We start from the raw sequence: 15,031 nt of genomic DNA, 5'->3' as shown, positions 1-15,031 counted from the left end.
ATATACATGATTTATCACCTTAGACTATTAGAATTAGTCAGTAAAAGTGACAAAATCAGTGTATGTGTACTCACTTCACCTTCATCCTATCCCTCCACCATTTGTTATTACTGCAAGTCTGCTTTGTTAGGGCCAGTGTTAGGTTCACCATAATCCCATGTCTTTTCTTAACCCTTCAGTTAGTGCATTGTCAGAGAAACTAGACATTTTATTACCTTCCTGAAACTGCAAGTACAGAAGGCTCACCATAAGTCTTTTGCATAAGGTTTACTACTTTTCTTTGTTGAAATTTGTCTTCTGAGTTTAGAAGGTTCTTCAGTAATGTGTTCTTGCATTTTTCAAAAGATTTATTTTGGATGTTGATACTTAAATGACAAATAAATTGTTATACATTATTGTCTTATTTTCTGTGAGGACTGTAAGCATTGACCCCTAGACTTCCACCATGGAATGTTTCTCTGTAGAGTCTAGGGCTGGCCTGATTTCTCTCATGTCTTTTTTTTTAAACGCTTTTTTAAAAGATCATTTTTATTTATTTTTACAGAGAGGAAAGGGAGGGATAAGAGGGAGAGAGACATTTCTCTGTTGCCTCTCATATGTGTCCTGACCTAGGACTGAAACCTCATCCCGGGCTTGTTCCCTGACTGTGAAGCTAATAGCAACCTTATTTTGCTTTGCAGGATAACTTCCAACCAACTGAGCCATACTGGTCAGGGCTCATGACATTTTTGTTTCTGGGTATCCAAACAGACTCTGGGATATCCAGTAGTTTACTGATAGAGGGTTTGATTTGAGGGGAATGAAAAATGATACAAATTCACCGGTTTCTATAACATTTTATTTCATTAAAAAGCAAAAAAAAAAAGATATGAAGCAACTATGACAAAAGTTTAACACGAGTTTAGCATAGTTGGTGAATATAAGGGGATCTCCGATAGTGTTCTGTGTGGTACAGGGTATGTTTGAAATATTATCTTTATTGTATTTAAAAAATGCCATGTAACTGCAAGTCAGAAAGAACTTATATGCTTTAGTGATCTAGTCCAAAGTATAATTTATTGAAAATCAGTTTTTGCTTTATTAATCATAAATACTCTTGTTTTCTTTATATGGTAAGAACCACTCATGTAATTCCTGTATTTTCTTTGGTGTCATTTCCTCAGTTTTGAATAAAAGCACTTTGCATTCTAAAGTTCTATGGCTGTAGATTATAAAATTATGAGTTTAGAATCCACAGATTACAAGTTAGTGATAATTGCTCTAGAGACTAAAACTAAATGGAATGTGTGAATATAATCTGATTTATGTGTATATTTGCTGGCTTGGTACTATTTTGAAGAAATATTCCTCTAAATATACAAAATAGGATTGAGGTTTAAATACAGTAATTGAGACAGTATTCAGGACTCCCTTCTTTCCTTCCTGCAGGGCTCTCATAAGTACGTTATAATAAAAAATAGTAAATCATCTGTTTTCTTATTTTTGTTCATTTTTATGTATTTAGTACTAAAGGATTTTTGTTGTTTTTTTTTGTGTGTGTATGTGTTCAGGTACATGTCTCGAGTCCACGGTATGCATCCAAAAGAGACCACCCGTCAGCTGAGCTTGGCTGTCAAAGATGGTCTTATTGTTGAAACTCTCACTGTGGGCTGCAAAGGTTCAAAAGCTGGTATTGAACAAGAAGGATATTGGTTGCCAGGAGATGAGATTGTAAGTATGTTTTATTTGATAAATTTGGAGAAGCTGACTTAACTTTTTGAACATTAAATACAACCTTTAAAAATTCATTTTCAGAAGTTTAGTAATATTTTACTGAAAATTTTTTTTACTAACATTAAGGACCTACATTGGTGGGGTGGACACGTGCTTTCTTGTTTCTTTAGTAAAAGAAACCTCACTTTTACAAAGCGCCTGCTTCTGTGTAGGTTACCTTGAATCTGAAAAATTCAAACAAAACAAGCAAGAGCCCTTTTAATGTACACACAATTAATGGTATTTATGAGTGTTTTCTTTAATAAATATTAGTAAAAAAAATTTTAGTGCAGGAGAATGTTGATGCTCTCTCAACAAATTGAATTCAATTCAATGACAAATTGAATTTGTTGAGTCCCTAAGTCTTCCTAGGGACATACCTTACTCAAGTTGGGTTATGTCAGAGCCCAGAGCCAAGCTGCAGGGGGGTGCGCAGGGCAAGGTTCCAAATGCTAGGCATCCCTGACCAGTGTCTTCTTTGATTAGTGTGGCTATAGTGGGTTTTGTCGCTCTTGAACAAAAGTCGTAAGAAAGAACATTAATTTTCTTTATATTTTTACCTAGTTTTTACTATTTTGAATTCTCTTTTAAGGAATATTTTAATCTATTTTTTTCTTAGTATATAATTTTATACTCAGGGTTATATAAGAAGTACAGCTTTTTTCGTATGTAAAGACTGATTTCATGTATAAAATGCCATCTATCTCATTCGTTTTTGATATTTTTAACACCTTGATTAAAAAGTCTTACTTTTTGCAGTGGAACATCATTTAAAATGATAGGTTTCATATTTAATACATGGTTTTTTTAGTTTCTAAAAGGAATGGATTTAGTAATTAGATATTTCAGGAGTATTTCCTCATGAATTCTCTGAAATCTAAAATTATAAACAACAACACAAATCTTAAAATTAAATCTTTGTGGAAACATTTCCTAAAACCTTTGAATAGTGTTTTACTTTCTGATTTAACAGTAGATGAGCCAGCAACACACTTGGAATGGTCAGCTCTGTACCGTGAGTTCATAGCATGTCCCCTGTGGAGAGCTGGGCCACATGATGAAGCTGTAACAAGTTACAAACTTAGAGAAACCTGTTCAGTATTAACACTGTTTTTGTCAGTTTGTGCCTTCACGGTTTCAGGAAAGAAAATTCACATTTTCCACAAATGAAACACAGAAGAAAAAATGTTCAATTTCATTGATATTATTTGATTTGCACACTAAAAGTGTTTTTGTAAACCTAAGTAAAAAATATTTACATCAGAATAATTTTTCTGTTGACTTCCATACAGAAAAATACAACTTTGTTGCCAACAAAGAAATTCTTAGAATCAACCCATAATATCTGTCTATATTGGATATTAAAAAGAAGGCCATTGATAATTAATAGCCTACTTATACTCAGAATAATTTAGATAATATAAAATTTCTAATCCCAAAACACTTGGAAATTTATAAATTTGGTGCAGAAGGCAATCTTGATAATTTCTGAGATTTATATAGTAATTAACCAGTAGTAAATACAGTTTAATCCACAGGATTTTGGTTTGTGGATCAGATACACTTTTTCATTAAATTGATTTTAGTACTCTTTACTTTTTAGATTTATGCTTTTCCACATGCGTTTTTCCTCTTTGATTTGAAGTTTCCTTGTTCAGTTTACTCAACGAACAGTTGATGAATTATGTTCACCACTGCTTAAGTTATATATTCTATTTTTTATTTTTACATGTTCTTACTGCATATATTTATAGCAGCATCCTTTTCTTTTTTCTAGATGAAATCTTATATGTAAATCAAACAACTGATATACAGATTTTGTTAATTCATGTTGGTCCTTATTCACATTTTTATGCAAAGTATACATGTATGATGTAAGTACAAGTGAGTATGTAAAAATTGTGCTTAGTTTATAAAATATGCAGCTACTAAAAATTAAGAGGCAACATTACATGGCAGAAAGAGGTAAGGTCTTATGTGTACAATAGACAGTCACTGGATCTGTATTTCAGGTATAACTTTAAAATGATGAGATTAATTATTTGTGTATCTCATGACTGGTTGGTATAGCACCTGGCTACTTGGACTATCATGTGCTACAATTGTCATGCCCTAAAAATAATGTAGAAGGATACCTGTGTTGCACTTGGCACAGCACAGTCACCTCACACTTGGCAGTTCTGTGTTTAGGAACTGTGTGGTGCATGCAGGTTGGCCACTACGTATGGGGCCACTTGTGAACCACACAACATAGAAAGTACCATTCAGTTCTGATACATCATATACTTGTATGCTTATTCATTAGTCTTCTAGCTTATGGCAGTAAAAGTGTCTTATTCTAATAAAACCAGTTTTAGAGAAGACTGGTTTTCTGATTTGCAAAAGGAAATCTTGGGCGAGCGACAGCCCTGCATGCTGGTAATTGAGTCTGGGACCCTTCTTTGTCCTTTCTCTACCTTGTATATGATATGCTGCCTATAAAAATTTGAGTTTTTAAATTGAAAGATGTATATTATTCATCTTGTTAACTTTCTGACTCAGAATCAAAAAAAGATAAGTAGATAAGCCTTGGGAAGGAATGGTATTGGATTTTTTGGTTATTCATTTTAAAATGTTTAATTCAAAATTACAAATATTCTCCTAGGGAAATTCTGTCATTTGAAAAAATGGGTAGTAAAGCACTTCCTCTTTTTCTTCTATAGCCTCTAAAAATAGCTGGCAGTATCTCAGAGTTGTAGGAAAAATTTATTTCTTTTGAAAAGTCCCACAGGTTACATCCCCTGAAGTAGCTTTGTATTAGCAAAGAGGTTGGACTCTCCTTGTCTTCACTTCCACAATTATGATGAGAAAGACAAGGTAGGCAAGAGCAGTTTTCTTTATGTCACTCAATTATAGTTGAGCAAAGAGTTTGTTGGTGTCATATTTTTATTTCACCTTTGCTCCCCCCCACAATGCTTATTTTTTTAAACTTGATTCAATTGAAAAATATGCATATCTTGAGCAAAATTATTTTTATAAAATTCAGCAATGATATAAGCCTTACTCTACTAATATCTCAGGATAGAATTATATGTCATCTATAAGAGTAAGACATCTGTATAAGTCAAACATGGTGGCCTTCATTGTATTGAGATTCCTTTTAGACTGGAATGACTTTTAGACAGTTTGAAATGCTATTCTCCACTGTCATTTTGAGCCGTATTGAAATGATAGTTCCTTTGGAGAAATTACGATAGAATTAAGCAATTGAAAAGCATCTTTCTGGTGATATTTCAATTATACTTGTTGGAGCTAGTAGAGTGAAAAATATAATTATTAAAAATGAAGCCACTCTCAGTTTAAATGGTTTGCCTAATAAATATTAGTCAACAAAGTATATGTACCAACAAATTTTTTAAATGACAAGCTTTCTGAACCTGAGAAACTCTTGTAAATTTTTTGTTGTCATCTTAAACTTCCAGATTTGTATGTTACTAATATTCACCAATAGGATCCAAGTAATTTTTTTAAAGTTTGTTTTTGTTTTTAAAGATTTTATTTTTAGAGAGAAGGGAAATGAGGGAGAAAGAGAGGGAGAAACATCAAGGTGTGGTTGCCTCTCATGTGTCCCCTACTGGGGACCTGGCCTGCAACCCAGGCATGTGTCCTGACTGGGAATCGAACCGGCAACCCTTTGCTTCACAGGCCCGTGCTCAATCCACTGAGCTACACCAGCCAGGGCCCAAGTGATTCTTTTACAGATAGTTCTTACAGCTTTTGGAATTATATTGGTGAAAGGCTATTACAGATCAAATTACAGACTAAAACTTTATCTGCCCATTCAGTGTTTTGTTCTATCAAGGTCTTTTTTCTTCTGATTTTTTAAAAGAATTATACATGTTCTGATAGATTGATTCATTATATGCTTTCTCTAAAGAAATAAATACATATGAATGGTACATTCAGTCCACATTTGATTACAGTATTAAATGTCCTAATTCTAACAGCTTGAAAAAGGTATTTTTTGGACAGAATTTCACCACTTCCTAGGCTCAGTTAAGTTTGGTGTTTAATAGCTTCTCTTGTGATAAACACAAGTTAATTTCTTATGAGTTAAATTCTTAACTCATAAAGGGCAAAAAAGTATTTAATGTAATATAGGTTCACAGGTAACCTTGAGTTATGGATTATTTGTGGATAAATTTGACATGTCAAATATGTGTTTTGATATTGAGACAGTTAGTGTTTACTTGATGACCTCCAACTCTGTTCAAAGTTCCTGGCACAAAGCTATGATTTTGTCCTATTATTTGACAGATACTTTTGATCTGACATTAAATAATTTGGTCACCAGTGTAGAGGATGACTTAAAAATGTAAAAAAAAAAATGTTTGCTATGAAACAATTTCTGTCTTTACTCACCTGCCAAATCCAGACTCATGGTCTCATTTCTTCTTTTATACTTAATGCCAGTTCAAAAAAAAAAATGTATCAGTGTAGGAACCACAGGTTGCATTTTCAGTTAGAAGTCTTCTACCAGTTTTGTTGCTTATATTTCAAAAGCAACTGCAAACATGAGCTTAGGTCTTAGCTTTTATGCCTGCTTCAGTTTGAGTATTTACTTTTTATATAATCAAGTTTGCCCCACCAAAAGCAGGACCTCATACTACTTTTAAAGTAGTCTGAAATGAAATGGTGGAATTAATTTTATATTTTTGCTTTTTTCATTAAAATTTTGACACCTTTTAAGAAGCAAAATTAATGAAAATACATATTTTATAGTTTCTTGAAGAAAATAACATGTTATATTGGGGCTAAATGGATTTAGTCTTAACTCACACAGAGGCAAGATACGAGAGGGGACCCCCAAAAACCTGGAATTTATTTATAAAAATTGTGTAGTTATTCTTACATGTGTAAACTTCAGTCACCTTCAAAGTACTCTCCATTTCATGCACTACACCTGTCAAGACTTTTTTCCACTACTCAAAACAGTTTTTGAACTTACTGATTTTGATGCCCTTTTGTGTTTCTGCCATTTTTGTTTCACCTTTTCCACATTGGCAAAAAATGTTTCCCTTTGAGGACTTTTTTGCGCCAGGGAAACAAAAAAAAGTGATTTACAGGAAGACGTGTTAAGTAGGGAACACGGGGCACAGGGGTTATACTGTTTTTGGTCAAAAACTGCTGAACACTCAGTGTGGTGTGGGCAGATGTGCTTGTTAATCACCCATTATGAAATGGGCAAACGTGCTGAAAGAGTCTTCAGAAAAAACTCACTAAAGCTGAATGCAGCCTTTCACAACAATGCCAGCTGGTACACTGATAGATGAATTTCTAGAACAGTTACCTATCAGGGGAACCCTGTACTACAAGAGAATCATCCTCCAAAAGATAACTCCAGTTTTTTTGGGTCCCCCCCCTCGTTGACACTTCTCCTCTGTTGTCATCTGCTTATCCTGATTCAGAATGACCAATCAAAAAGAAACTGTGGTTCATGTATTTATTTAAATGTAGCTAAGCTCACATCTTTTAGATAAGAGGTAGGATTGGATTTATGTCTTATTCTTCAGAAATCACACCATTGAACAGTATGCCCCTTGGCTTTGTTCTTGAAAAAATATTGAGAGGCCTGCTGAATTCAGCTTGACTCTCCCAGTCTACTTCATGAATATAGCATAGTAAATATAGATCTTTGCATTTTCCTTGTTATAAATTACAGCTGTCATAAATTAATCAGTCATGTTTTCAGTGTCCTAAGTGAAAAAATTCATGCAACTTGGATACCTTTGATTTTTTAAGTGACATGTATTTTGTTTTATTTATGTTAATTATGTGCAGAACTATGCATTTCTTTCCAAGTATAATTACCTATCTCAGAAACAAAAATAATTGTTTATTTACTAAATACAATATTAAGTATTAGTGATTATTAATTAATTAGAAACCAGTTTACTGTGACTTTATATATTCAGATTTCAGTGTAATTGTACTTAAAAATTATTGTTGTTTGGTAAATAATATCCACCTTAGTAGAATTTTGGGGGTCATGCTGTTCTGTTTTACTCTTTTCAGCTTATTGATTGTGTGTGTGTGTGTGTGTGTGTGTGTGTGTATGTGTATGTGAACGAGAGAGAGCTTTTTTCTTTCTGTTTAAATTCTGTTTCACTAAGCAATGTTGTAATATTTTATTTAAAATTAATATTTAAAATACTGTAAATATTTAATCATTAAATTCTTATTACCTCAGTGATTAACCAAATTAAACTAAACCTTGAATTGTAGAGAATTAATGTAACATAATTATGTTAAAATACCACACCAAACACATCTGATAATGTAACATCCGCTCATTGCATATAAATAATCACTTTAAAAGTTGTATTTTCTTTTGAATGTAATGAGAGTGAATTATAGTTTAGGAGGCCCTTGTTCCAGACAGTGTTCTCCCATAAACCCTCTTGCTTCATTGTAACCTGTAAATTGACTTAACAGTATTTCTTGCTCCATCTAATTTACAGAAATGTTGTATCAGCTGTCATATAAAGTCCTGAAGAAATTTTGCACATGAATAATTACAAGTGTCACATCTTTTTGTGATGTGTTGATTCCTATTTGTGACTATAGCAAACAGATCATCTTAATTACACAGCTAATGCTTACTGAGCATAGTAACTCATTGACCCTTACGAAAAACCTGTAACTAAGCTGATACACAGAGAAGCTAAATATTCTGCCCTAGATGATAGAGCCCATGAGTGCCGGAGCTGGGAATTGAGCCAGGCTTGGCTTCAGAATCTTAACCAAATGTTGTGAACAATGACAAAGATATAGGGCAGCAAGCTGCTTTAAGTTGTGGAATGTTTTCTAGTAGGTTCTGAAGACAGTGTGTGTCTTTTTCACATCTCTGGTGAAGTATTGAGTTTACCATGTTCATACTCATCAGTCCTGGCTTAAAAAAAAATCAAGCTTCATCAAAAAGACATGCATTCATGGCTTACATGAAATTTATAATGGCACTGCTTTCATTTGTTAGTAAAATGTTTTTCTAACATGATAGTTTCCATGGCACAGGACTTTCTGAAGAGACAGATTTTCTCTGTCCATTAGTAGGTTTTGTTTTAGTATCAAAAGTTTCCTCTTAAACTAGTAATGACTCTTGAGTTTGCATGCTACTGTCTTTTCATTCATGAATAGCACATTCATAGATTATCAATTGATATCATCCACAAAGTAATGTAAGTTGTATAGCAAATAATAAACAGCTTGACCCTGTATGAAATCCCTTTAGCTGTGTATATTGCCTGATATTGAGCAAAGTTATAGTAGAGAGACCAAGATTATTTTGTTTTTATTTTGAAAGGCCTACAGTATGCAGCCTTTCTTCAGGACAGCAACCCCAAACAAGGTGAACTGATTTTGCACTATGTTATTTTACTTTAAATCTGCTTTTAAAAATATTACATTTCTATCTTTCTTTAGCCTAGCTTAGTTAACTTGTTAGAATTGTTCATTGAAACCATACTATCTTCTAGTTTGGGATTTTTTACTAACAGGTTTGCTTTTTAAAAACTTTCTTTAAGTATTAAAGTGACATTTCACATATGCTTTGATCAGGCTGTATCAAAGTAGTTGTTGACATCTGGTGAAATCCAGGAAAAATGCAGGCTTAGCTTTTGGGCATACATTATTGAGTATTAAGTCAAAGCACTTTGTAAATTTTATGTAGTAAAAGAAAAATTGTGGGCAACTCTGCCTATCATAAACATGATTATAACATTTATACCTCAGAAAAGTACCCTGGGTTCATAATTCAATAACTTTTGAACTTGACTTTGCATGTTTTGTATATTCTAGACAGTTATTGTTATGGTTAAAAAATGAACAGCACATACATTCTCTGCCCCTATTTTCTCTTAGATCAGATAATGGTTAGTTACCTGTATTATGTAACCAATACTTCCAGATGTTTCTCTGCTTTTACTCCACTTGAATTATATTTTCATTTCTATAATTGTTATGAAAACTAGGTCTATTATGAAACATACATAAAGAAAGATTTCATTTGCATCTTGCTTTATGGGTGTATGGGAGAGAGTAAGGATAGAAAAAGGGAGGAGGCAATGTGGAGAGGCTGAAGAGCTGTGCACCAAAAGTAACACTCTCTTGCTTCTTTTCTTTCTTTTAGTTTTCCTAGAGTGTTTTATGAATCACAGAAAGATGAATTAATGTAAAAATTCAAATGATGAAAGTTGGCAGTTTGTTTTGTTAATAATGAGTCTAGTATAAGCCACCAAAATCCTTTAGATATTTCTGAATAACTCAAGAAATATTCTGAAATAATTTTGTTTTACACTTGAGAAGAGTTCTGTTATTTCAGAATAGAACAAAGTTATCTCCACTGGAAACTAATCTATCAATGATTTTCAATATAAAAATTAAAACCGCTAAAATTCATCTTACATATAAATAAACTTTGTGAAATGTTACACAGTGACTGTTGTTGTAGTACAGCCAATCACCACACACACTTGTCTCTGGTGTCACTATGCCACACTTGGTGAGGTAGATTTTTTACTATCATGCACACATTAGTATTTTATGTCCAATCAGTATCTTAAGATTTTTAAGTCCCCTGACTGAAATTACTCCAGTGTAAGTTTATTATAGTATTTATATCTGCAGCAAATAACTAGAAATGTTATGTTTTTCTTTAATACTTTGGTCAGTAAAGACCACAATTTCTGGACTAAAAAGCAAACCAAAAATTTTACATTTTTGCTGAATTTACTAATGTGCTTTAGCCATTACTGTGAATGTGAATTTGGGAACATTAGTGATTCTTTCCTTCTAAAGGATTGGGTAGTTGTCTTGTCATGTTGGTCAGGCAGTAATTAATACATTTCAACCTTAACCGCCAAAGTGTCACAGAAACAAGTGCCTATTGAAGCCCATTTATTGGGGGGAGTAATTGACATAAGAGAAAACAAGAAAACTGCCCAACTTAAGAAACAGAGTATAGAAAGTAATTTATAAAAAAAGAAAAATGATGACAGAGCCTATGTTTGAAATTTCAAGACCTTCATTGGTAGTGAGCTTGATTATGGTAAATACAGATTAAACCATTGTGCACTTAGTTAACCATATCTACAAAAGAAAGCTGCGAATTAATCCATCACTCTTAATCCAGGTTATTTTGACAAAAGCTAAGTGTGGTATTTATGAAGAATGCATTCTAAATTAAGAGAACTTATAACATCTTCCTTTTTAAATGGTTTTGGCTGGATAGAAAGAGTGTAACAAAAAAAAGGTTGAAGAAAACCTGTATACCTGTAGTTACGTTCTTTTATTTCCAGGAATAGTCCCAGTAAGAAAATAATCTTAAAAAATGATCCTACTTTCTTTTTTTTTTTATGGCAATGTCCTTTGGAGAATGTGATTAAACCTTTAGTTCACATTTTCAATTTATTTTTCCAAATTCAACAGACCCTGAAAATTTGACAACCTATCAGAACATGGACTTTCTGATTAATGGTTATTTTCAATAAAGCATCCAATACCATGGATGAGAAGATAAGAATAGTGAGCATCACCATTTATTATTATTTTCTCTGTTGCCACAGTGTGCTAATTAAATTTTTCTATAGTTTTTAAAAACAGAACAAAACAGAGGTTTGTTTATTTGAAATACTAAGGTATAGATGTTTGGGATTTTAAGTTCACTGAAGAAATTATTCCATAGATTATGCTTTTAGAAAAAGGAAGATAATGTTAGAACTGGGATTGGCTTTGGACTTAACTGGTTTTGCTTTCAAATCACCTTAAGTTATTTTGAATATTAATACTGTTTAGGAAAGCATTTAAAATTTAAAGAAGCAAATTTCTAGATATTTTCCCTCTTGTTTTAACACATTAAATGTCTAAAATTGTTTAAAATGCTTAACTTCTGATGGACTTTAGTTTCAATTTTGTTCTTAGTTATTGCAGATATTGACAAAATGTCATACAAAATTATTTTGTATTTTTTGTAGGACTGGGAAACAGAAAATCATGACTGGTATTGTTTTGAATGCCATTTGCCTGGAGAGGTGTTGATATGTGACCTGTGTTTTCGTGTGTATCATTCCAAGTGTTTGTCTGATGAGTACAGGCTTAGAGACAGCAGTAGTCACTGGCAGTGCCCAGTTTGCAGGGTGAGTACCTATATGAGCTTTAATGTGCTGGTCAGAGGGTTGGAGTTCATTGACAATAGCTGCACAAAGATACCCCAGGTGGTCGTGCCAGGTTGATGGATGAAATACTGGAGGGTGGGGGTTATCTGCTGAAATGATGGTATATGAACATAGAACACTCATAAATGGATATCACAGAACACATGACATATTCAGGGTATCGATTTTAGAAAGTTGTAATCACATAAAAATACCCTCTCTTCCTTTACTTTACACTTGCCTCTGGATTGTATGACTGCTTCAGTAAATAGCCTTTGAGGATCAAGAAACTCTTTCATACCAAGCCTGTTCAATGTGTCCTCTGCTACTCAGAAAACACAGCTAAAGGCGCGTTGTTGGAGATGTCTGTATCTACTTCCCATTTATATTCATGTAACATTGCTTTTATTTTTGTCATACCATGGGTTAGTTTCTCTTTCCTTATATTTCATTTGGAGGGTGGAGGGATGGAACAGTTGTATATAAAGCATTGTAATGTAAAGCAAAATGAAATAGGCTGGTAGGTGTAAAATAGGTACTTTCCATAATTATTTTCATTCATATTACTTTCCCATTGAAAAGTATACATGGATGTGCTTGTGGTGTGCGTGTGTAAACAAGTAATGTGTGATACCTGAATACTACATTACATATGGCAGTGGTGATGATTAGCAGGGAATTACTTGGTTGTAACCTCTTTTATTTTGTACTTAAAATTATGAATGTACTTACTTGGAACCATGCAAATTGACCTGATTACTAATGAGTTCAGTTTGTAAATATACTTTGTAATACTGGAGTAACTTAATGATTCATTTATTCTTCCAAAAAAAGTTTTGTCTTAATAATTTTTCTTCTGTTTAGTATCAGGCCAAACGTTTTCTACCAGTGTGATGAGCAAAATGCAGTGTACATTCCAGTCTTCCCCTAGTGCCTGTAGTTTTGTATTACTGAAGTGTACTTCATCCTACCAGCATACTTACATATTCCACAGGCAGACAAAAGACAGTTGAGCCCTGGCTGGTATAGCTCAGTGGTGGATTTAGCGTGGGCCTGCGAATCAAAGGATCTCGGTTCGATTCCCAGTCAGGGCACATGCCTGGGTTGTAGGCCAGTTCCCAGCAGGGGACGCACGAGAGGCAACCATACTTTGATAATTTCTCTCCTTATCTCCTCCCCTTCCTCTCTAAAGATAAATAAATAAAATCTTAAAAAAAAAAGACAGTTGAGATAGCATTAAAAAATCATGTGTACAGATGACGGTGATAAATTCCTAGATCTGAATATATCAGTGTCAAGCCTCAAATTGTGGATATTTTCTTTGAGGTCTGCAAAAATTTGTGTGTCTACAAAAATTACTGTAATTGGTGATGTGGGAACTATATTTAATATTTACATTTTATTCTCATTTGTGCATTTTAAAAACAGATATTTCCTGTTTTCTGGTAATACTTTACACTAAAGTAAAGAAAAATGATCTTAAGAACAAAAGCAATAATAATAAATATATAAAAGAGATGGGGTCACTGATCAAATAATATGGACTCACAAACTTAGGAAATACAATTCTGGACATACCTGTGACTTTACAGTCATAGCTTTTTAATATTTAATATTTAATTCTTATTTTCATAGTAAAGAATTTAAATAGTAACAGTAGGAGTTTTAAGCATGAATTAAATTTTATTGTGGGTGTTTTAAATTCTTTACATGAAGAATGGAAATTGAACAGTTCGGCATCTGAAGAAAATGTGTAATACTTTTTCCATTAGAACTTACCATCAAATTTTCAGATTCCATTTTCTATATGTGTTTGTTCTACTTTTTACTGATTAGATTTTTTTTTAAATTTCAGAGAGTTTTACTGGCTCACACAGAAACAGGATAGCCAAAAATGGAACTTAGTTTATCCCATTCTTTCTTACTTTATTTCCTCTGATTTTCTTTTTGCCTTTGTCAGTTGTAGATATTGTCATGTTATGATATTATTACACTTACTGAAATGATGCTTAGTAGATAAAATATTGCTGCTCACACATTTGTTTCATGTACTGTTAGCTGCTCTTTGGTTAGGCTCAGAAGACCTATGTCTGGGTTGGGGTTTTATCTGCAGCTTTATATCTTCCAAAGAAATTTTTTTCGTATTTTAGAACTATTCTATTCTAATTGCTAGTTTCAAGAAAAAGATTAGTGTTAACAATTCTTTTCCTGGGAGAAGAGGTAGTAATAACGTTGAAATTTGAGTGGAATTTTAAACATCTTTAAGGTAAAAGTTTTTGCTTGATTCATTTTTAAACAGTCATTTTTTTAATCTAACATGAGATTTAAATATTAGTAGACTAAGACAACTGAGACTGAAACTTTAGAACTGTGGTTCCAAACCAGATTAATATTTTCTATTTTTTTAATTAAAGTTTGGAAAGAGTATAGATTAATTAGGTAAACTAATGAGGAATTTTGAAGATAAGATGCCCAGAACCAAACTTCAATGCAGGTATAGCAAATAGTAGATGGAAACCAACCATTATTACCTAAAATTCAAGTTTAAAACATTTCTAGTATCAAACAGCTTTTGTTTTTATATAATTTTGTTTTCATATAATCTCTGCTCTTACAGCATTGAAAAAGTCACTGAGAATGTCAATTATAGTTCAAAAATACTAAGAGTACATGTGAGGATTCATTTTTTTTTCAAGGTCATTCATTTTTTAATTTATTTTTAGAGGGGGGAAGGGAGGGAGAAAGACAGGGAGAGAAACATCAGTGTGTGATTGCTTCTCAAGTGCCCCCTGCTGGCAACCTGGCCCACAACCCAGGCAATCGACCTTACTGGAAATTGAACCAGTGACTGTTTGGTTTACAAGCCAGTGCTCAATCCACTGAGCCACACCAGCCAGGGCAGGATTCGTTTTAAAAAGTCACTTAGAATAGGTTCTTTCTCACCCAGCTATCAGTTGTTGCCAGAATTACTTCAGCTCAAGCAGCTTCAAATATCTGACTGTTCCTGAAATATTTCAAGATGGCAATGATAAGAATTTTTCTCAATTTAAAATAATTTAGTCAGTTTTTATAATTTTAGAAACTTCACA

General features: G+C 33.0%; 1 protein-coding gene across 12 annotated transcripts in view; it reads left to right on the top strand.

Moving 5' to 3' along the window:
- Nucleotides 1-15,031, top strand: part of ZMYND11 (zinc finger MYND-type containing 11) — a 157,163-nt gene that overhangs the window by 99,878 nt on the left and 42,254 nt on the right. For 6 of the 12 annotated variants that reach the window (XM_037031940.1, XM_037031942.1, XM_037031938.1 and 3 more), the window contains exons 3-5: nucleotides 1,551-1,710; nucleotides 9,095-9,139; nucleotides 11,763-11,924. In XM_037031940.1, the coding sequence (XP_036887835.1) occupies nucleotides 1,551-1,710; nucleotides 9,095-9,139; nucleotides 11,763-11,924 (367 nt within the window). Of the gene's footprint in view, nucleotides 1-1,550; nucleotides 1,711-3,529; nucleotides 3,627-9,094; nucleotides 9,140-11,762; nucleotides 11,925-15,031 lie in introns of those variants that run through there. The other 6 variants (XM_037031945.1, XM_037031944.1, XM_037031948.1 and 3 more) reach the window with 4 other exon arrangements.

This window comes from Sturnira hondurensis, unplaced genomic scaffold, assembly GCF_014824575.4.
Source record: "Sturnira hondurensis isolate 20B ecotype Veracruz unplaced genomic scaffold, ASM1482457v3 Scaffold0021214, whole genome shotgun sequence".
NCBI classification, from domain to species: domain Eukaryota; kingdom Metazoa; phylum Chordata; class Mammalia; order Chiroptera; family Phyllostomidae; genus Sturnira; species Sturnira hondurensis.
Note: the sequence above shows the minus strand (reverse complement) of the source record. Positions and strands in the feature narration are given on the sequence as shown.